The sequence below is a fragment of the Epinephelus moara genome, chromosome 19 (genome assembly GCF_006386435.1).
Source record: "Epinephelus moara isolate mb chromosome 19, YSFRI_EMoa_1.0, whole genome shotgun sequence".
Lineage (NCBI taxonomy): Eukaryota > Metazoa > Chordata > Actinopteri > Perciformes > Serranidae > Epinephelus > Epinephelus moara.
This window is the reverse complement of record NC_065524.1, coordinates 20,181,926-20,204,199: the sequence shown is the minus strand read 5'-3', so window position 1 is coordinate 20,204,199 and position 22,274 is coordinate 20,181,926. Positions and strand designations below refer to the sequence as shown.

General features: G+C 42.7%; 1 protein-coding gene across 1 annotated transcript in view; it reads right to left on the bottom strand.

Moving 5' to 3' along the window:
- ptpn20 (protein tyrosine phosphatase non-receptor type 20) overlaps positions 1–22,274 on the bottom strand; it is a 33,314-nt gene that overhangs the window by 3,879 nt on the left and 7,161 nt on the right. The window contains exons 7-44 of the mRNA XM_050070756.1: positions 21,394–21,474; positions 21,148–21,223; positions 20,744–20,897; positions 20,429–20,500; positions 20,036–20,210; positions 19,753–19,888; positions 18,455–18,593; positions 18,200–18,352; positions 17,891–18,076; positions 17,621–17,783; positions 17,242–17,497; positions 17,062–17,141; positions 16,052–16,129; positions 15,833–15,940; positions 15,584–15,700; positions 15,275–15,483; positions 15,024–15,125; positions 14,699–14,792; positions 14,066–14,151; positions 13,454–13,625; positions 12,733–12,944; positions 10,773–10,871; positions 10,154–10,674; positions 9,395–10,034; positions 7,788–7,958; positions 7,513–7,687; positions 7,215–7,425; positions 7,096–7,133; positions 6,712–6,798; positions 5,922–5,983; positions 5,384–5,545; positions 5,054–5,303; positions 4,557–4,660; positions 4,326–4,408; positions 3,761–3,894; positions 3,513–3,661; positions 1,607–1,697; positions 19–353 (exon numbers count right to left, since the gene is read on the bottom strand). Coding sequence (XP_049926713.1) covers positions 19–353; positions 1,607–1,697; positions 3,513–3,661; positions 3,761–3,894; positions 4,326–4,408; positions 4,557–4,660; positions 5,054–5,303; positions 5,384–5,545; positions 5,922–5,983; positions 6,712–6,798; positions 7,096–7,133; positions 7,215–7,425; positions 7,513–7,687; positions 7,788–7,958; positions 9,395–10,034; positions 10,154–10,674; positions 10,773–10,871; positions 12,733–12,944; positions 13,454–13,625; positions 14,066–14,151; positions 14,699–14,792; positions 15,024–15,125; positions 15,275–15,483; positions 15,584–15,700; positions 15,833–15,940; positions 16,052–16,129; positions 17,062–17,141; positions 17,242–17,497; positions 17,621–17,783; positions 17,891–18,076; positions 18,200–18,352; positions 18,455–18,593; positions 19,753–19,888; positions 20,036–20,210; positions 20,429–20,500; positions 20,744–20,897; positions 21,148–21,223; positions 21,394–21,474 — 6,161 coding nt within the window. The remainder of the gene's footprint in view (positions 1–18; positions 354–1,606; positions 1,698–3,512; positions 3,662–3,760; positions 3,895–4,325; positions 4,409–4,556; positions 4,661–5,053; positions 5,304–5,383; positions 5,546–5,921; positions 5,984–6,711; positions 6,799–7,095; positions 7,134–7,214; positions 7,426–7,512; positions 7,688–7,787; positions 7,959–9,394; positions 10,035–10,153; positions 10,675–10,772; positions 10,872–12,732; positions 12,945–13,453; positions 13,626–14,065; positions 14,152–14,698; positions 14,793–15,023; positions 15,126–15,274; positions 15,484–15,583; positions 15,701–15,832; positions 15,941–16,051; positions 16,130–17,061; positions 17,142–17,241; positions 17,498–17,620; positions 17,784–17,890; positions 18,077–18,199; positions 18,353–18,454; positions 18,594–19,752; positions 19,889–20,035; positions 20,211–20,428; positions 20,501–20,743; positions 20,898–21,147; positions 21,224–21,393; positions 21,475–22,274) is intronic.

The window sequence follows — 22,274 nt, the reverse complement described above, 5'->3', positions numbered from 1 at the left end:
AAGACACAAATCTCTTACCTCTGCCTCCACCATGCGGATGATCTTGATGTGGAAGTGCTCCAGGTACTGCTGGTTCTCCAGGTGAAGCTGGTACCTGCCGGTGTCCAGAGGCACGCTCAGCCTCTCTGGCCAGTACTTGTGACATTTGATCCTTCCCCGTTCTACTTCCTGAGTCATCATGGCAATGACGTCGGATTTGTTCTCCCAGATCATCTGCCAGAAGGCTGGCACTGTGGAAGGCAGAGGGCCCTGACAGGAGATGTAGAAGAACTGTTCATCGCCTACTTGCATGCGGATGTAGCTGGCGTTGATGTAGTCCTGGTTGTCTCCAATGGCAACACGGGTTTCATCATCTATATGGGAAGGAAAAAGAGAAAAAAAACCTAAACTTTCTGTGTGTGTGCATGCATCACTGCTTTAATTCATAACTGAAATGAACTAATTACAGCAGCGTCCTCCAACAAAGACCACAGGCAGACATTCCTTACGTTTTCTCGATGCTGGATAAATCCATTCATGCCTTGATCATAAACAACAAACACTGCTACCTTGTTGTTCTGCCAAAAGCATGCAATCTAAGTGTACAGTAAATAAAGCCAAGTAAACAGCCCTGAGGTCTGGAGTCGGGCTCAACAAACCAGCGCTGTGAAGAAGTTTGTTGGTGATGAGAGGGGTGATAGACCGAAGGCAGTCAGGAATGTTTTCTGGGTTGGTCCCCCACCTCCTGCTCGTGAGGTCAAAAAAGCCACAGACTGGAAACCAGACTTTCTAAATAAAATAGTTAAAGGCTACAAGCAAAGGGTCAGATTTGTCAAAAACATGATCGTCTTTTCGGGACCTTTTGCACAAACAGCAACAAGGCATTGGTGAGGTGTGGCAGCAACCAGCTGGGGGTCACTATCCTTTTCATCATGCTCATTTATTTTAACTCTGACCCTTTTCACCCCGACACACTGAGGGCTAGAGAAGTAAACACTTCTGTTTGTGTGTACTTGAGTGTGTCTATTTTACAGCTTTTTCACATTCTTCAGTATCATCAGTGTTAACCACAGAGCAAGCATCACACCCCAGGGTGCATGCGCACACACACACACACATCTCTTTTTCATCCTGTCTCTCTATATGCGCCCCCTGAAGTTCATTATTAATACATCCTCTAATATTATTTTCTCCTGATGCAGCTTCCTTTATTAAAAATATAAATCCCAGATAATTACAAGGTTGGTAACAAATGACACCTTCTTCATCATCACATACTTGGCTGACTCCGAGGAGATTATAAGTGCGTCTCCAGTGAATTACTGATGCTAATGTAGGGAATGATTTGTTGCGCAGACATCACTAAAATGCTGTAAACAAACATCTTCTCCACTCCTTTCACTAAAGTCCTTAAAGTCAGCAGCTAAGAAAAGTGCTAACAAACAGGCTCTCCTGTAAATGCCAAGTCTGTGAGTATCCAGGTTTTTACAAGCTTTTGCTCGCCAATAAAAAACTCCAATAGGGGAACATAAAATGAAGCGCATGGGTTTGAACAAATGGAGAAAGTAAAAGTTGAGACTCGGCCAGGAGAAAGTAAAAGTTTACACAAGTCCTCTCTCAGACTTACAGGGTAGGATGTCTCTGTAGCGGTTCTTATCTCTGTTCTCAGGGGCTTTTCCAACCAGGCAGTTGTCAGAGGGCTTCAGATGCTCCAGAGTCTGAAATGACCAACATGAGCACAGTAACAAAAAGAAAATGTTAACACTTAAAATAGTGCAGCTGGATTATTGTATGTCTGTCCATAAAAATAGTCTAAAACTGCAGTGTTTTAATAATCACAGCATGGATGTGTGTATCTGTCTACACCTCTAATTTTCTCTCAGTGTGTCAAAGAGTAGTAAATTATAATAAACTCTGTACGGTTCTTATTGCAGGATCAATGTGGTAAAAGGTTAAATGGCACATTAACTGGTCAACATGTAATTTTACCATATGTTAGAGCTGTCAATGATAACTTTTATTAAAATAACTTTTTGTCATATTTGCTGAAAGTGTCACTACATCCAGACTGCAGTGCATGAGACAGATAATCTGTAAAAAAAATCATGTTGCTCCTCCTTCTCGTAGTGCTTCTAATGGCATGTGAAAGATCCACCGCGGCTGAATGAAAACAACCAATCAGCTCTGTTAGAGTGTCTCTAACGCAGTTGTCAATCATGTCAGTCACTGCTCGTAAACTGTGGTCAACTGTCAAACTAGGCAGCGCTGCTTAGCTGTAAAATGTGAAAGTTTGTGACCCTACTGCCATGTTAAAAACAGTCAAGCCAAAACCAAACACCGCCCACCGGCTGAAGCAAACGTTCTCATTTTACAGCTAAACAGTACACTAATATATGTTTCTGTGTAAAGTATTAAATACATATTCAAAACCTCTGTATTTAAAAGTAGAGCATATCTTTTTGGGAAAACCTCCAGCTACTCTTAGTCAAGATGAAAAATACCTATTCAGAATCTTGAGAATCACAGCATTAAAACAGATAACCAAAAGGTGGGAAAAAAAGCTGACCCACCAGATGTAATGAAATGGAAAAGTATGATTGAAGAGATAAAGTTCATGGAGAAAGTGACTCACAAAATAAGGAATAGGGAGGATGTGCTTGAGGAAAGGTGGCTTATAGAGGATGGGAGAATGTAACGATGCTGTCATTGTATTCAATGTATAAAAATGTGTACAGTTATGAGATATTAGTTAGCCCACATATTTTTTTAACGATTTAGTTATTATTTTTTTTCCTTTTTTTTCCTGTATCGTTATTATACTGTGAATGTATTGGTTGTTTATATCTTTCATATTTTCCTTTTCACCGACTGATTTTTATTTTTTACAATAAATTGTAAACTAAAAAGCAAATAAGGTGTGTTTGAAAATGGGCTTGAAAAATGAAGTTAAAAAAAAAAAAAAATATATATATATTATGTATGTTTCTGAAAACATTTGCGGCGAGAAATAGGCAATGCACTTATTCATATTTGATCAGCGCTGCCTAGTTTGGCCACGATTTATGAGCCCTGATTAACGTGATTGACAGCTGCGATAGAGACTCCTCGGCTCTGATTGGTCATTTTCATTCAGTGTGATGGATTCTTGCACATACCATTAGGAACACTACAAGGGGGGCGTCAGTGGCTTAGTGGATAGAGCAGGCGCCCCAAATACAAGGCTGTTGCCGCAGCAGCCCGGGTTCGATTCCCTTGGCCCCTTGCTGCATGTCACTCCCCCTCTCTCCCCCCTTCACACTCGTCTGTCCTATCAATTAAAGGCTAAAATGCCCCAAAAAATATCTTAAAAGAAAAAAGAAACACTACAAGGCAGAGAAACATGATTTTTTTCACTGTCTCGTGTACTGCTGTCTGGATATAGTGACAGTTTCAGCAAATACGACAAAAACTTATTTTTATAAAAGTTACCTGCCATACCTTGAAGGCAGTTTTACAACTATGAACTAACTATTTTGTCCACAACACATACACACCATGAACTCTTTGACCAGTTCCTGCTGGTCCAGTTGATGCTGCAGAATCTGGATGAGAGCTTTGACCCTGGAGCCTGAGTACTGGCTGGTCTTAGAGGGACTAATGAGAGCTAAACTGGCCAGTTCCTCCTCTGACACTATGGGTGGGCCTGAGGAAACAAGAGAAGAGGATAAGAGTAGCTAGTATGGCTCAGTATGGATGCAATTTCCCCTCTGACACATCAGCATAGAGGTAAAGGAATAGACACCTGTTTGGGGTGAGGTCATTTCCCGACTGGTGGCCTCAAATACGTCATCTTCCTCTTCGCTGCTCCAGCCGTCTGACTGGGTTTTCCGGATGTCTTTGCAGGACTGGTCCAAAAGTTTGGTCACAATTTGTTTCCTGGGGGAGTCAGGGGGCAGGGGTGAGACCAGACCATTTTTACTCTTCGGTAGGAGCGGCTGAAATCATGCAAGGCTGAGCTTCCTTTCCCTGCGACTTTTCCACCTAAAATACAGTATAGACAAAAGGCTAAAATATTTTCTACCGTACTTCTTGTTCCGAGGCTACAGAGAATAAAACTAAACACTTCCTAACTGTTAAACTAATTTTGTCTCACTGGGGTTCACGGCCCTTAAGCAACAGCACTTCTCCCAGGGTGGTGTTTTATTTATTGCTCTCTGCTGCCTCCTTGTGGCCACAACACTGGAATTCCAGCAGACCAAAACAAAAGAAGAAGCAGCAGGAGGAGGAGGAGGAGGAGGTGGAGAAGGGAGGAAGAGGGAGGATATAAGTAGACAATAAAAGAGGAGAGTAGTTTGGGAAGTTACTACCTGTCAGTAGCTCCATGCAACATGTCAGTGACATTGAGGGATGGGCAGCAAGCTTGATGAGATGGGGTGCTGTTACAGCTCTCCTGTTCCACAGACAGGCAGCCAGAGGACACAACAGACAGGAGGAGCAAGATGTTAGTAGTAGAGGTTAGTAAAGAGGTAAGGAGGGGTAAGTTGACAGAAGTTTACATCATGTACTTGTGTATGTATGCTTTTTAGTGTGCATGTTACCTGTATCGCAGTGTCATCTGTTACAACAGTCAATCGCCGTGGTGGAGGAGGCGGTGAGGTGATGCACACGCCAGCTGGATTGACCACAGGATCCGAAGTTGCCTCTGAGACAAAGATAGAAAGACACATATATTTAGTAAGGGCCGTTTCTGAGTCCAAGTCTTTATAAGCCAGTTGTAGGTCAAGATGCAAAGTCTCTGAATGCATTTAAAGGTCCAGTGTGTAGGATTTAGGGAGATATATTGGCAGGAATTAAATACAATATGATACGTATGTTTTCTTAAAAATGGTGGTATATTTATTACCTCAGAATGAGATGTTTATATCTTCATAGGGTAATTGTTTGGTGATTAATCAGATCAAAACTTACATTTAAAAATATATGTCAACCCTTTTGCCAGTGAAGTTTCAAGTAATATTAATAGCACATGCACAGCCCTGTATTTCAACACTGTTATCCTTCAAAAAATGCATTGTCAAAGGAAAGACAGTTGTACCAGGGGGGCGTTCAACCGGCTTATTCAGCACGACGTCAGGTGAGGAGCAGGCATCAGGGCTGGACACCGGAGCCGGCTGCTCGGCTAAAATAGCCTCAGTCTGAGCAGACATGTTGGGCAGTGTAGGTGACTCGGAGTAGGTCAGGGGCAGGATGTCTCTGCAGATGGTGAGCTGTACAGTGCCCTCAGCTTTACGCAGGATATCCACCACCTTACTGTGGCTGAGCCCGGACACGATCACACCGTTTACCTAGAGTACACACAGTGAGGATTAGGTTTTTTTCCCCCATAAAACAGTCAAGATGTCATAGATGTGTGATAGGTTGTCACCTCTAATAGAATATCTCCCACTCTGAGCCGACCGTCCTGCTCAGCTACTCCACCAGAGCAGATTTCCTTCACTCTGAGCATGCTGCCATTGGTTCCCCCGATCAAAGCAAAGCCAAGGCCTCCTCCGTCTGGTTTTGTGAACTCCACCTGCATGATGCAACTCTAAAGGGACAAGAGGAGAAAAGGGCAAGAGAGAAACTTTGAGGTCAGTTTCTGTCAGTTTTATTCCAGCGTATTTACAGGAAAACTTTGTGTTCTGCAGGGAAAAAATGCCTCTCTATTGTTAAAGCATGAATCAGGTGTAAAAAAAAAAAAGCCTGACAGATATACACACATGCAGACAGTGACCCCCAGGAGAGAATGCATTCGCAGATTGACACACAGTAGACTCAAGTTACAGTGTGTGTTTCAACACTTCAAAAGATGTGCAGGTAAAGAGAAAGAATACACAGAGCGAGCAAGAGGCGACAAAAATAAAGGGGTACACGAGAAACAAATAGCTTTCGGACAAAGATGAATATTATGTTTGGAAACTTACATCATGTTCTTGCGCGATAGAGAGACATCTGAAATTTCCACCGGTCCTACACACAGCTTCAACTGAAAAAACGAGAAGAGTCATCAGTGAATCAGCAGCCAGTGCAGACACAACAACTCCAGTTATTGCATAACAAATTATATCCTCAATTAATATTGATCAAGCCTTTGAAAGCGATGTACAAGCTAAATGAGGGGAAACGTCTGGAGTTCGGCACTAAGCTTCCCTTCTGTACCAATTTCCATCCATGCAGCCATTTTCAGCCAATGAAATTTCCGAAACAGACACACAGAAAAAAACACACCAACCTCCCACCTCTTCGGCCATTTTGAAAGAGAAGTGTTGATTGGTACGTCTCTTCTATGACAGGTGAACAAGGCTGATCTTTTCAGACTGACCCTCTCCACTGTCCCTTACCGCTGCATACACCGTCACCAAGCAACTGAGCTACCTGCCCTGTGGACCACTGGCTGTATGGCACTGTGTGTGTGTAAATGTGTGTGTATGATGGCTACAGCCCTGCAGTCCAATACACCAGTGGAGGGCCTGAGGCTTGCTAATTATTAATCCTGCTGTGAGAGCCCAGGATCTGTCTGTCAGCATTCAGATCACACACACACACGGACACACACAGACACAGACACACACACACACGCAGCTGCAAAGAGAACTATCTTTCAGCACCGAGCTCCGGCTTCACGCAGACAAAGGCGCAACAAGCAAAAGGGTGAAAGGGAACCAGTTATGGCGCTGAAAGAACATGCGAGAGTTCGGAGGAGAAGAAACTTACCATCTTCAGTAGGAGAGATTTTTTCTGGAGAGACGGGCTCTTCGAAACGGGCGAAGAACTTCCTGTCCTTTTTCCAGTCAAACAGACCTACAAGAGAAAAACTTGTTAATAAATGCGCTACCATAGATTGTGCATGGAAACAATTATTTTACGTAACACATGCTCAATCTAAAAAAAAAAAAAAAATCACTAATTACGTGTCTTCCCAGAACTTAGAACACTTTCTGGTAATGATTGAACTTCTCATCATTGTCAGTTGAGCACAAACATATCTGGTTTCTAAGCAATCCATCAGTGCATATAATAACCTAACCCCCCCTGTTTATGGTCCTTGTGTTAACTCAAGCAGGTGAACCATCCCATAAATCCTTCAGAGGCCCTTACCGTTCCACTTCGCCTTGGGGGTCACCGGCTGGTCTTCTCTGTGACAGACAAACAGTAAAGTCATTCAAAGAGACAAACCTATTTCAGTGTCTATTTTTCAAGCCTATGATGGCACCTACCTGATGATTTTGAGCTTAACTTTACGAGGGGCGATCTCACAGGCTTTCACTGCATCCTCCAGGGACATTCCCAGGGTGCACCTGCCACAGATGTAGAGGATCTTGTCATTGGGTTGGACGCTGCCCTCCTCGCTGGCTGGGGAGCCTGGCACCACCTCCAGACAGTAGATGCCCTGCCATTTGCTGCCAATGCCTCCTGTCAGCTTTATACCTGGAGAGCACACACACAGATATATTAGATACAATCAGATAATAATGGTGATGTATGTGTGTCTTTAAAATGTGTGAAAATATGTACCCAGCTGTCCTGAAGCTGTCTTGTAGAGAACTACATCAGGCAGGCTGTCACAGGAAGGCGGGGCCACCAGGTTGGTAACTGCCCTCCCCAGGGTCATATTCAATCGTCTTGGGGATGACCTGAGAATTGTCATGGCAACATCATCTGCCACACTGGTAACATCATGTCCATTTACCTAGAAACAAATGACAAAGAACGAATCCCTTACAGCACATACTCTAACGAATGTTTAAAAACGTGCAGAAATGTAACCAGATGTGTGTGTTTGTGCGCACTGTGATGAGCCTGTCTCCGGCCCTGAGTCGTCCGTCTGCCTTGGCTGGGTTGTCCAGTATTTCCTGTATGTAGTAGCAGTTGTCAAGCTTGCTTCGAGAGATGGTGAACCCAAAGCTTCCACTCCTGGACTTGGTCAGGACCACTGTCAGCTCAAACTCTTTAACAAATGCCTGACAGGAAAGAAGCAATGATCTTTTATCTTTTGAACAGCTACAGAAATTCTCCAAATAATTTTAACACCAATGCATCATTTTCATCACTTCATGTTTAAACCTAAACACTTCGTCATAACACTCACGAAAGAGCAAGAGAGTGTAAGATCACTAACTATGGTATAACAATGGTGAAACATATTTTAGGGGAGGCACTACAGGTTAATAGAGTAAAACTTTTAACTAATAGATATCGCAATCAAACTTACCAAGTTCATTACTAACATTGAACAATTATTTTTTGTCTTACAACTATTCTGGAATGTTATGTTTAAATATGCAAATAACACATTATCTAATTAAATCTGTGCTAATTTGCATAACTTTCCAGAACAAAAATCTGAACACTGAATAAAACCAGGTTCAAAATTCTTTTTTAATCTGTTGACATATTAGAGTCAAAGGTTTTCAAAGAGGGGATTTTGTATATCTCTTTTTATCATTATAATACTGTTGACAGTCATACAAAAAAATCAATTTTCGCCATATTTTTAGGAATAAAATGTTATATAAAATGATATATGAGCAAACCACTCGATAAAAACATTCAGAATAGAGATAGGAACTAAATTGGAAGGTTTGGTGTAAGTGCTACTGATGTGGAGATTTCTGACTCAGAAAATGAGAATAAAAAATTAATTTTGAAAAAATGGACCTTAGAGATATGTATTGTAAAATTCATTACATTTTTAGATAAAAAATAAAACTCTACAGGTGATTAGGGTAAAGGTTATAACTAAATGTCACAATGAAACTTCCCCTGTTGATTAATTATTTGTTTCACTAAATTTAAAGTGTTTTGTTTAAATTATCACGTAATGCATTATCTAACTAAGTATGAGCTTTTTGCATACATTTCTAAAACAGAAATCTGAACTAATATAAACTCCTAAATGTGTATTTTGTATTATTTTCTTTCTACCAGTCTGAAATAAGACATGTTATGGAAGAAAAATTGAGCTGTGCATGTACTGCCCCCCCGCCCCCCCTATCTATAAAGTAATTGTCTCTGGTTCTTCCCTCAGCTGTGTCAGTGATTTGATAAATTGGATTTATGCTAAGAAAAATTGGGAACACTACACAGAAATAGTTAAAACCCTGTTCAATAATGAATTGTTAGTGGTGTGTCAATAAACATGTTGCATGTAAAAAAGACAAAGGAAATGTCCTGATAAATATTTTAAATAGATTTTTTTGATGTGCAAAATGTACGCAAAGTGTAGTATCTAGTAGTAACCAGCTAACTTTGATAACTGGTTCATTGAGCCAAACCCTGAATATTTTCACCAAACTTTATGGAAATGTTTTCTGCTGGGAGAATAATTTACAGGAGTAAAAAAGTATTTTTTGATGAAAGTAAAGGGAGCCAAGAACACAAAACATCCTGAACGTACCTTTCTTCGACTCTCCTCCTCATCCTCTTCATCCTCGTCATCATCATCATCCTTGTATTCCCTTTCTTTCTTCTCTGGTTCTTCCCTCAGCGGTGTGTGGCTCTGGGCAGCAGGGGGCAGCACTGTGGGTGGCAGCGTCAGGGCAGGTGGACTGGCACAGGGAGGCACAGAGGGCACGACCTGGGCTGTGATGGGAGTCACTGGCGGAGGAGGAGGCTGGGGTGGAGGCACCAAAGGCCTACTGTTCTTGGCCATGGCTTTGTAGTGACTCGGGAGAAGCCCCTGCTGGATCGGGTGGTGCTTGGCTTTCGGTGGCTGGGTTGTGAGCGGCAGGGATGGGTGGGCCAGGGAGCAAGTGGTTGGAGTGTCAGACGATAAACCGAGAGGCGTGATGGTGGTAGTGGGGACGTGGGGGCCGAGGCTTGGATTCTGAGAGCTGAGACTAGAGGAGCTGTTGGAGGTTTGAGAGTGGAGGCCTGGGAGGTTGGTTGCTGGAGTGTGACTGGGCAGACTGGAGGGAAGGCTGTGAGGAGGCTCCAGTGTGGAGCTGATGGTCAGGTACTCTTCATCTGCCATGATAGTCAGTCCATTTCCCATCAGGCAGTAGGTCACACTTCCATCTGCCTCCTCTCTGACTCCACTGCAGATAAACAGACATTACATAATGTATATACAGCACATACAATAATACGTTTCTATCTCAAGAATGTAGGACTTAAATTTGCTGTAATGTAATATGTAACACTTTTAATATATTACCTTGCATATACAGAGTTTGAACCAGGCTTAGGACAGACATCCATGAGCATCACAGTTGAGCTCGGTGTCGTTACAACCTCCTCTTCCCCTTCCTTGCTCTTCTTTCCTTCTACTTCCTGTTGTTCCTCTGGGTTCGCAGTGGTTGGTAGTGACTCTGCTGGAGCCGTAGGAGAGCCACAGGCAGGTGTGCCAGCTGATGCTGGAGAGGCAGGTGAGGCTGGCGAGACTGGTGACGGAGGTGATGTAGGTGAGGTGGGCGACGGGGGTGAGCGAGGAGGAGATGGGAGTGTCTGGTTGGCCTGCGCTTCCCTGTCCGGACTCTCCTGGGGGTCCGGGAGTGCTGGAGCTGGAGGAGGTTCTGGGCTTTTCTCGGCTGTGTTTGTTAGATCTTCCTCATGGGTGGGGGGCTGCTTCTGGGCAGATATTTTGGAATCATACTGAAACTTAAGGAGCTGGCTGTAGTCCTCTCCTAGTCTGATATCCAGGGACCGAGATCGAACCTCACGGAAGGATGCAGGACTCTACAGAGTTAGAAATGAGGTCAGTCAGGATTACTGGGTCAAATGTAGGTGACTGTTTCTTTTTAAATGTGCCTTTACTTGCATGCAAGTGAGCTTACCAGTGTGTTGTCATCTGCATCATACAGCACTCCAGGACTTGGTCGGCAGATCAGCAGATGAACTTCAGATGGAGCTCCACGCAGCAGGAACAAAACCCTCTGAAACAACACCAGAAGAAAAAGGTCATTGTAACTCCCTGGCAGTACACAAAAGATTAAATGACACATCAAACACCATGACACAACCAGCTTGCTATTTTTGGTGGTATTAAAGGATTAGTGCAGCAATGACGTGGCTGAGATCTTAAGAAAGGGCAAAGCCACTGGTGCTGCTCTTACACTCACCAGCCCATTCACAATTCAGAAATCACCTACTGTGCTGCTGTTTGTGAAGAGTTTGAACACTTTTTAGGCCGTAGTTAGCACCTTGTAAATCTTTAAATTCTTTGACATTTTTAACCACATTGCACTCACTTTTTAGTCTCAATTTAATATTGGAAAAAAGATCAAGCAAAATTACAACCACAACAAAACCACTAACACCTATAAGCAACAAGCAAGCTCTGTTTATGAATGTGGATATCTGCTGGTTTTAAATTAAGGATAGGATTAATGATCATTTTGAGGGTCCAGTTTTTAGGATTTAAGGGGATATATTGTCAGAAATGGAATATGATATGATAAGTATGTTTTCGTAAGTTTATAATCACCTGAAAATAAGAACTGTCGTGTTTCCCTTACCTTAGAAAGAGACGCTTATATCTACATAGGGAGTGGGTCTGCCATGTTGCACTGCCATGTTTCTACAGTAGCTAAGAACAGACAGACGCTGGCTCTAGACAGCGCCATTCAAGTTTTAATATTGGCCACTGCAGTTAGCAGCCCCCTCGCAACGAGCCGAACGTCTCAAAAACACTGATTGTTAATGTGAAACTGCTTTATTCAGTGTTTTTACTGGATTAAATCACCTGCTCCGTTTGTTTTGGAGAGGATGAGACCACTGCAGATAGCTGCTTAATGTCTTGATCTTAAGTTATCAGAGAAAGAAGGTGAGCACACATTAGCAGGTGCGAGGCTAGCAGCCTGTATGTGATGAGTCAATGAACTGCATCTGAGAAACACTGATTTATAACATGAAACTGCTTTATTCAGTGTTTTCAGCGGTTTTAATCACCTGGGGCCGTATTCACAAAGCTTCCTAGTACAAAGAGTTGCTCCTAGGGACGAAACTCTAAACATTTTTTTAGAATTGTAAAGTTTTTGTAGAATTTTACCCTTAAAGTTAAGACTAGGTCCTTGTAAAGATAAGTTATTCTCAGGGCATCTTAGACCTTAAAAGAGCTCATAAGGTGAAAAACAGTTAGGAGTAAAGAGGAGGACTTTTAAGAGGGTTAAAGGTTTCTTAAGCAGAGAAAAAATGGCAGGAAGACAAAGAGGTTGGACAAATATTCTCCAAACACTGGACGACAGTGAGTAAATGATATGCTACAGATTAGATTGTGCAGGGATAATATTTGTGGTCAATCTCAGTGGGGATATGCACACATTTCCCATCCAATAAAATAACGCTATAACACGAGAAATAAAGTGATCACAACACTAAGATATTTGAAAAACTGGAAAAATGCATCAGTGCAGCAGTGATGACTTGTGTCTGTCTCAACCTTCCATCAGCAGTGATCACACTAACAATGACAACACTTTCACAGTCAGCAGTGCATTTCATTTCCACTGGGTGTCCACACCTTACAGGATCACAAAAGGGCGTGTGTGTGACAACCAATCACATCTGTTAAATGAATGCATCATACCTAGCAATGGGATCAACCACACCTCCTCACTAAGATAAAAGTTTCTGTCTGATAAAAACCTCCTGAACAATGAACACTGCAAGAATCCTAACCGGGAGTTCATGCTGGACACACGAGAGAGGTTTCAGCTGGTTGCAATCTATAACTACTAACACCACTAGATGCCACTAAATCTGAGACACTGCTCTTTTAAATACCCCAGACCCTACCTGGTAGGAGAGGTCCTTTACAGGCTCCCTGTTGACAGACAGAATGACGTCTCCCTCTCGCAGCAGGCCACTTTCTAGCGCCGGTTGACCGGGGAAAAGACGTTTGATGCGGACCACGCTGCCACGGTCTGGCCCTGTGTGCAGCTGCGAGATGTTAAAGCTGAAGCCGAGGCCAGACAAACTCTTCCTCAGCACCACTTCAAGCGTGTTTTCTAGGAACGAGAACAGATGGAGGGGAATCTTGGAGCGTTAATGTGTGTTGCGTAATCTTTAATCTGTAATAGTGTGGGCTACAATTTGGGACAGTGTGATAAAAAAGGGTTTATCAATCCCCCCAGCATACATATCTTCCTGTGATAAGTATTTATTCTTCTCCAATAACAAAATCGGATCAAGCAGACAATCCTTTTTTCACATTAAGCCTCATATTTCTTTCACCATTTCCAGGGAAGAAAAGAGGGCTTTGTAGAGATGAGGAACTGTTCCTTTAACTAAGCCCAGGCAGTGAACAGGCAGCTTCAAGGTTTCAGTGCACGCTGTCTCGAGGGACTGAGGGAGCGTCAGCCCTGGATGACTCTGACAGCAACCACAATGTAGCTGTCAGATGACTCACAGTCACCTCTGGGCCATGTGTGTAAGTGTGTGTGTGCCTGACACTGTCTATCTTTTTTTTTTCCTCGTCCTATGTGAGCATTATGTGCCCCTTCCTCTCGCCTCTCACCATCAGTCACAAAGCTGTAGTCCTTGGCTCGACCACTCAAGGTCGTTTCCATGGAGACTTCAGTCCTGGGGGACTGTGTATGTGATGAAATGTGGGCTAAGAGGGGGCAGGGTGAGTCAGGTCTGGGCTCCAGGATTACTGTGGGCTCCCTTTCCAACAGCAGGCTCACCACCTATGGGAAACAGATGCAGATACAACCCTTTATTTGTACAGTGGTTCATACTTTAAGTTGTATAATGTACAGTATCATCAGCTACTGTGCTTCTTCCAGATCATATTTATATTCAGCCTTGAATACAGTGCATTGCAAATGTTTCTCTAGATTACTCTTGATAAGGTCAAAGTATCTTAAGGTACCAACATGTCCTTGCAACCTAATAATAAGACTGTGTGATCTGTCACCCTTTTATGGTTCAGCTGGGATAGAAAATAGGACCTGGACTCTGGACTAGTAACGCTGACACTGAATATACACATATGTTACAAATGCAATCATATCAGCAAAAGGGAAAGCATGTTTGTGTGTCATTTTGTTTTACTGCATGCCCATGATTGCATGTGTTTGCGTGCATGTGCGCGTGTGTGTGTGTGCCTGTGTGTGTGTGTTTATACCTCCCCAGTCTTCTTCAGGCACTCGACAGCTTGGTGGTGAGTCACTCCCCTCAGGTTGGACCCATCAACCTCCAGCAGTCTGTCACCTGTCATATGCACAAACACAAATCTCATCATCATTAGCAACATCAATACATAAACGGTTCGTGTGTGTGTGTGTGTGTGTGTGTGTGTGTGTGTGTGTGTGTTTGTGTGTGTACAAGTGGTTGACGGGCATGTCAACAAATCTAAAAGTCGTTCCTGCTCACTGAAGCGTGAACCAAGCAGAGACAGACAGAGACACAGCACGGTGGCCTCAGTGGAAAACTCACATCCATACAAGTTTTAGAGCTTTTATCTTATGAAGCCTGGTTCAATACACATTCAGTTATTTAGTATTTAGTTTAAGGAAGTTGACAATCTCCGCCAAGCTAACAAAAAGGGTGATGTATTTCACAATTTTTCCATCATATCTTTTGATGATTATGCAAAGGGAATAGGACATTTGTCATTCAAAATAAACCACTTCAAAAGAAAAAACTTCACGACTAGTCACTACTTAATCAGAAGTTGAGTAAACATAACCTTTATCGAACATTTTGTGTTTTTGGCAGCCACCTGACCACATATCGAAATGACAAATAAAAAGATTACCAATCTGAATCCGTCCATCCTGCTCTGCAGCTCCTCCGAGCACCAGACTCTTGATGTAGATGCCTCCATATCTAACATTGGTGTTCATTCCTCCCTTTTGGCAAGACAGAGAAGTAATGAGTCAATGTCTCGGGCCTCAGATAACCTTAGAAACGTACACTGACTCAGCGTAGAGTTACTGTGCACCGTAGCTTGTTACATTTATCGGATTTATTCCAGGACTCTTATTTTAGACTGCATTAGCCTTTAGCTTGGTGTGCCTAATAATCTGGCAACTGAGTGCATGAGGTAATGCTGTGTAACCAAAGGAAAGCAATTCACTCACAGCAACACTGATGCCAAGACTACCATTGCTTTTCTTCAGCTCTACCACAAACCGCTCCTCAGTTTTCAAACTGATGACAGACGGGGATCTGGAACATGCATCCTGAAACAGAGGAACAAAGAGGTAAAAACTGTTTGAGATTCTTTATCACATTAATCAGAGCACTTAATCCATTTGACAGTTAGCACTGGTTGAACTCTTTTATCAGCTTTGACCTCATGATCATGACAACAAAAACCCTTATCTCTAACCTGAGCGTCATGTATTCGCACAACAGGAATGTGAAGCCTCCTGCTCTGTTTTGGGGTTGCCATGTTGGACAGATTGATGGCCTCCTCCAGCTCCTCCACGACAGGACGGTACTCAATGCCGCTCAGCGTGGTCTGCGACCCAAAGCTCCTCTCCAACGCCAAACCCAGAGTGCTTTGACTCAAGGAGCTCTTGCTGTCCTTCAGAGACTCTGATAGGAAAACAGCCAGGTGTGATAAAGCATCTCAGTATGCATATAGGCTGAATCTGAGACTGTGCATGTAGAGAAGAAAGCATTAAGCAGATCTTACGTTTAGGCTGGGACACAATGAGCTCCACCTCATCAGGGCTGCTCTGTAAGATGGCAGCAGCATCACTGAATGTCACTCCTTCCAAACTCGTCTTGTTTAGAGAGATGAGACGTCCACCTGGAGAAAATAAAGTAATCATCACATAATCCTTGTCATAGGTTTCGCAGCCCAATTTTGTCTCCAGCAATGTCATGTTTCATGTTGAAGCCAGCATCTATGTTTCCAGTTTCCATTGTTGGTGCTTCGTACCAGGTTTGATTCGTCCATCTTTGTCTGCAGGCCCGTCAGGCACAATGGAAGCAATAAAGATCCCAAGGTCAAGTTTACCCGTATTGTCCTCGCCCACTATCACAAAGCCTGAAACAGGACCAGAGAGGAAGTGAAGACAAAAGTCTCCTGTAAACAATCAGATCCGTGCTCATTAATTTTACATCGAGTTCACAGCTAAGCCTGCCTTAATAAACTCACCGAAGCCCAGTTTGGGATCTTTCTTTAGGGTCACGCAGACTATCTCTCTCTCTGGTGGGGTCCTGGTTGGTGTATCAACTGCAAAGCACATCAGTTAAATGGGCCACTTATTTATAAATACCTGGTTATTATGTTCAAGATCACAGGGGACAGGTTAAAAGTCTAGCAAAGGGTTAGCTCACATAAACAGGAGAACACATTCACACATATGGGTAATTTCCCAATGACACGTTTTTGGACTGTGGAGCCTCCAAAACACAGGGAAAATATTCTAACTTCTTTACACTATAGTTTTAACCAGTGAGCCACAATGCCATCCAAATCTGACCATACAGACAGGTGACAAATTAAAGAAAAAGCCTCCATAAATGGGTAGAGAGACAAAACAAATGCAGATGCAGAGTATGAAAATGTGAATCATATGTTTGGGCCACCAATGGGAGATTTTTGAGCAACATGTCAGACAGTGCTCTCTACAGTACCATAACTATCAAAATTCCAAATATCTTCTACGCCATGGATGATTAAAGCTACCCAAGAGGCTCATGGTGACTATACTCAGGGGCTGTGTAAACACAAAAGTCAGCATACATCCTATTTTTTGCATCTATTTGTTCTCTGACTGTCTTCATCATTCTGAAATCATAACATAACAAATGCTGAGGATGATGCTGCCTCCTAAAAAGAGGCAAAATTTATCTAATGTTACTATTTTGAAGATACATAACATAGGTAGGGTAAGAGTTTGGCATAAATAGCATCACTAATCTTGAAAACTATTTGTGTTATACTATGCTTAAGTGGAGTTTCTGCTACATCAAAATCCATGTCATAATAATCTGGGTTGCTCTGACTGCAAATCAAGGATCCCCGAATAAATGTGGTCTTCAATAACTGTATATAAGGCCAACAGAAGAGCAATTATCCAATTATATACCATAAAGATGTTGATTTCTTCTTTAGTTTGTTACCCCTCTGTGTGTGTTCACAAAAAAAGTAGGCATATTCACCTCGTATGGAGGAAGAGGCGTCTGAGTCCTGCTTCTGTAGCGACACACTGGACATCATTCTGGGAATCGGCTCTGGAGTGCTACAACACATGTGCACAGTCGCATTACATAGCTGTTTCCTTTATGTTAACATAGACTGTGATTTTGTATGATGAATATGTTAATATCATCACAGACTACCTCCAGCACTGTTGCTCTTTCATGTCCCTGGGGTCTCCTGTTTCAGTGAGCTCCTTGTTCAGTTCTCTGCTCATCTCCCTCCTCATCTCCCTCTGCTGGCGCAGCCTCGCCTCCAGTTTGGCAGTCAGGTTGTCACAGGACTTGGAAAGGGAGTCTGGCTGACCGGGTGCTAAACCGACGTGGTTCAGCATGCCCTCTGAGCAGGACATCCGCTTCAGGTTCAAATTACGACCCCGATAGACATCCATGTTTTCATCTGGAGAAACAGATGTGATATTTATTCTCTATCCTGTTTGACTAAAACCTTTGTGAGCTTTCTTTTAATGGGCATCAGTGTTAGCAAAGTATTAACTCTACATTATCACTAAAACATGCCCACCTGGTATCATGGTGTGGTTTAGCTGTCGTGACGTCATCTCACTGTGAAACTTGTGCTGTGCCGAGCAGAGGTTCAGGAGGTACTGTGCTATTTTTGAGCTCTCTGTTACAAAAGTGTGCTTTTTCCCGCTGGGCCCTCCACACTCTATGATCAGCTTACGCCGCTAAAAGGCAGACAGAAGTTAATGTTCGTTTACCCTGAGCTTTGTAACAAAATAATCTGCACAAAGTGATACCTCATTTAGCAAAATCTGACTGAATGGCACTTTACCCCAGTGGATATGGTGTCAGTCTCCCTCCAGAGGAAGCGTCTGGTGACAGTGCGGAGGTGGTTCTTCATCTCGTACACAATGATTCCTTTGGAACAGACCCCAAAAACCAGCTCTCCCACAACTGGCCTTTTCTCTCTCCCCACACGGTGGAACATGACCCCATACTCTGATAACTGCTGGGCAATCTGAGTGGGACATCATTTTACAGTTTAAATTGTAGCCATTTATTTTAACAGTCACTTAGACTTAAAAGAAGTGGGACAGTATCATTAAACGTGTGTGAGTGGATAAACTGGTAGTCTGGATACCTTTAGATACTCTGTTTCTGCCTCTTCAGGCAGCATCTGGGCATGACTTGCATGTAGTCTTGGCAACTCCTCCTTGACGTTGGGCAGGGCCAGCTTCTCTAGCATCCTCTTGGACACATAATGCTCTGGCTGGTAGTAATTTTTACCATACAGCTGAAAAGACACACAATAGAACCAACTGCTATAACACACACTGAGAGATGATGCTGGTATTTACAGACATCAGGTGAATATTTTTCATTTTGCCCTAGGTACCTCTGGCATGTAATCCCCGAACTCAGCCTGCAGAGCGAGAGCAGCCAGAAACAAGCCTGTCTCCTCATTACAGTATAGCCTGTCCTCCAAGATATCCTTACGCAGCTGTAAGTAGTACTGGTGACGGGTCAGTCTGTGCCTAGGAGACAAAAACATTAAGTAACGTTTTTTTAAACAATGTAATACTGTAAATGAATTTTCTACATATCAGGTAAAGCTACGGTGTGTAGGATTTAGTGACATCTAGTGCTGAAGTTGCGGAACTGAAACTTCTCCTGTGTGTCAAATGTGTAGAACTACAGAGGCTGAGAGGAAACGTGAATGACCCAATCTAGACCCAGTGCTCCCAGAGTACATGGGAGGAAACTCTCTTCAGATGAAGACATAAACGGCTCATTCTAAGGTTACGAAAACACAACAATTCTTAATTTCAGGGGCCGTATTCACAAAGCTTCCTAGTGCTAAGAGTTTCAGTAGTGATGAAATTCTAAGAAAATTCTTAGAACTGTGACGTTTTCTTAGAATTTCCCCTTAAAGTTAAGACTAGGTCCTTGTAAATATAAAAGTTATTCACATCTTAGTCCTCAAAAGAGTGCCTAAGGTGAAAAACTGTTAGAAGCAGGCAGGAGGACTTTTAGGAGGTTTAAGAGTTTTTCATTTAGAGGAGAAAATGGTGGAAAGACAGAGGTACGATAAATATTCTCCAAACTCTGCATGACAGTGAGTAAATGAATAAATAAATGCCACATATTAGATCGTGCAGGGATAAATTTGTGGTCGATCTCATTAGGAGTATGCACATATTTCCCCACCTAACTCAATAATGTCATAACATGTATAAGATATTTGAAAAACTGTAAAAATGCAACAGTGCAGCAGTGATGACTGTCTGTCTCAACCTTCCATCAGCTGAGTGATCACACTAACAATGACAACACTTTCACAGTCAGCAATTCATTTCATTTCCACTGGGTGTCCACATCTTATAGGCTCACAAAAGGGTGTGTCTGTGACAACCAATCGCATTTGGTAAAAGAATACGTCACACCTAGCAACAAGGTCAACTACACCTCCTCACTAAGATACAGGTTTCTGTCCCTTCCTCGCTCAGAGTTGCTCGGAGAACTTTCCTAAATCACTCCTAAGCTCTCTGAGAGTATTCTCAGTTTATGAATACAGCCCCAGGTGTTTACATACTAATAAAATCATAGATATGAATATTATATTCATAACATTTCTGCCCATAGAGGACCCCAAAATCTACACACTGGACATTCAAACACCAGCACTGTACTTACAAAATGAAGGACATATCATCAACAAAAAATTTGACTCGAAGAAACACCAAAAAGGATAACGTCTGCCCTTTTTTCCAACTGTCAGGCGCAACTTTGGAGATTTTTGTTTCGTGGTCCAAAAAGAAATATTCATCATCTGCAGAATGAGAAAGAAAAGCGAGGGTATAAAATCACAAGTTGGACTATTAATATTTTGAAATCAATTTATATTTTGGATGCTGCAATGTGATTTAAAATCAGTGCATCCTGATAGGTTAGGCCCCATATTACATGTCACTCTTACCATCTAAAAAGGCAAGACCAAAGTAGAAGTGTTCCACCAAGTTTGCGTGAGCCACCACCATGTCGAACACATCTCTCCCTTTGGACTTAATGTCACAACGAACCACCACGTACTGTCCGTTAGGCAGCACTATAGTCACTTCTCTCTGAGATGAACATGAACGGCCCTTCCTGGACTGTGGCAGACACGCACAAACACACACACACACACACACACGGACATAAAAACAGACAGACACGCTCACATGCATGCACGTAAATATACAAATACTGTGCATGCCAATATGCAAACAGACAAAGTTTAGCATGCAAGAAAAGACAAATTCAAATAGAGTGAAAACACAGCAGCTTACATTTATGCTGAGCTGAAGCAGATGAGATGGAAAGAACTTACCACAATAGATCCTGGAAGCTCGAGAACGATATGCTGTTCGTCTGGCATTCTGACAAATTCAGGACCCAAAGCCTGATAAAACAAACATTTATAATAAACTCTTTAAGCAGCAACACATCCAACTGACTTTGGTGCTTCTTTAAACGCTCTGCTGTGTGCTCTCAACTAAATACTGTATACCACCCTCTCCATGATATTGTCGCAAAGCTGCTCGTAGTACAGATACACAACACACACCTTTAGCTAATGTTCTACAAAACATTTCCCTTGCATTTATGCCACTAAACATACATTTTTAAAAATCCCCGATCTTACCTTAGCCTTCCTCTGGCTCAGGCTGAGCGAGGACTCACTGAAGGTAATGGAAGGACTGTGAGACCTGCCGGATGTCTTGGGAGAGATGTCGTGGAGGGGGCTCCTACCAAGCCAACTGCAGTTGCTGTCCCTGTGACGGACCCCACGAGGGAGTCTGAGGGGAGAGAGAGGGAGCGGGGAAGGACAGGTTGTGTAATAGTTGTGCGGACAAGTTGGAAAAGTCAAACTCCGAGACAATGTCATGTCCCTCCCAAAGTCACTGCAGACCATGAAGGAGCACGAAAGGAGGAGGATTTATTTGTGTTGACAAGCATGCAAAGCTAGGTCTAATAGTTGAAGAATCTTTTTCCTGACTGCGGTATTAGTGGTGATGATGTGTGTGCATGCATGCATATAGCTCATACCTGTCTAAAGAAGATTGATACAACGGTGTGGGAGAGCTCCTTGGTCTTTGTCTCCACGGTCTCTGAGGTAAACTCCCTATAAAACAGACATAAAAGAGCACTTGCTTTGTCACAACAGGCATCTCACTGCTGGAAAACACATTAAAGAAAAGCTAGTGATGAATTCTGCATCTGCACACCAATGTTAGGGATTTTGACAGTAGGTCAGAATTCCTGCTTTCTACCATATGACTTCTTTTTCAATACCTGACTTTGAGTCCGAGTCCGTTGAGTATCTTCTCCCTTCAGGACTGCCTTCGCTGAAGTCTGAATGTGGCCCTCTCTTTCCTGTCAACCAGGTAAGAAATGAAAGATGACAGCAATGTATGATTCCTGTCCGTCTCTGCTCTGGGCTCCCAGGAGACTCTGAGACGTTGGGACAGAAATGAGGCTAGAGGAGGGTTTAGCCTGAAAGCATCCACGCTCTGTATTTGATTATTGGCTCTCACTGGAGCCTAATCCAGGGTTTGCTTTAGGTTAAGATTTTAATCCTGTTTATCCACAGAACCTATTTTACACCACAAAGACTCCATAAGATAAATGAATCCATTTCAGATCTTTGCTGTAGATGCAAAACTGAGACAAGTAATTACTCACATGTTCTGGAAATGTAATAAATTAAACATTCAATATTGGGTTCAATATTGGAGATTCTTAAAAAGGTTACTGGGTTTGAGATTCCCTTTTCACCTAAACTAGCTTTAAAAAGCGACAGATCTGACATTCCTCTTCCCAGAAAAAAAACAAGGTGTGGTTTATCAAAGTGGCCATGACTGCTGGTAATGAATGTATTGTTTATTAGAAAAGTGCAGATCCTCCCCCATCTCCATGTGGCTTAAAGAAATTTGCTCATACACGGCATCAGAAAAAAATATGTTCAATCATAAAAGGAAACCACATGTCTTTGATAACTTATAAAGCTCTAAATGGTCAAGCTCCATCATATCTTAGTGAGCTCATAGTGCCATATTATCCCACCAGAACACTGCACTCTGAGAACGCAGGGTTACTCGTGGTCCCTAAAGTCTCCAAAAGTAGATCAGGAGCCAGAGCCTTCAGCTATCAGGCTCCTCTCCTGTGGAATCATC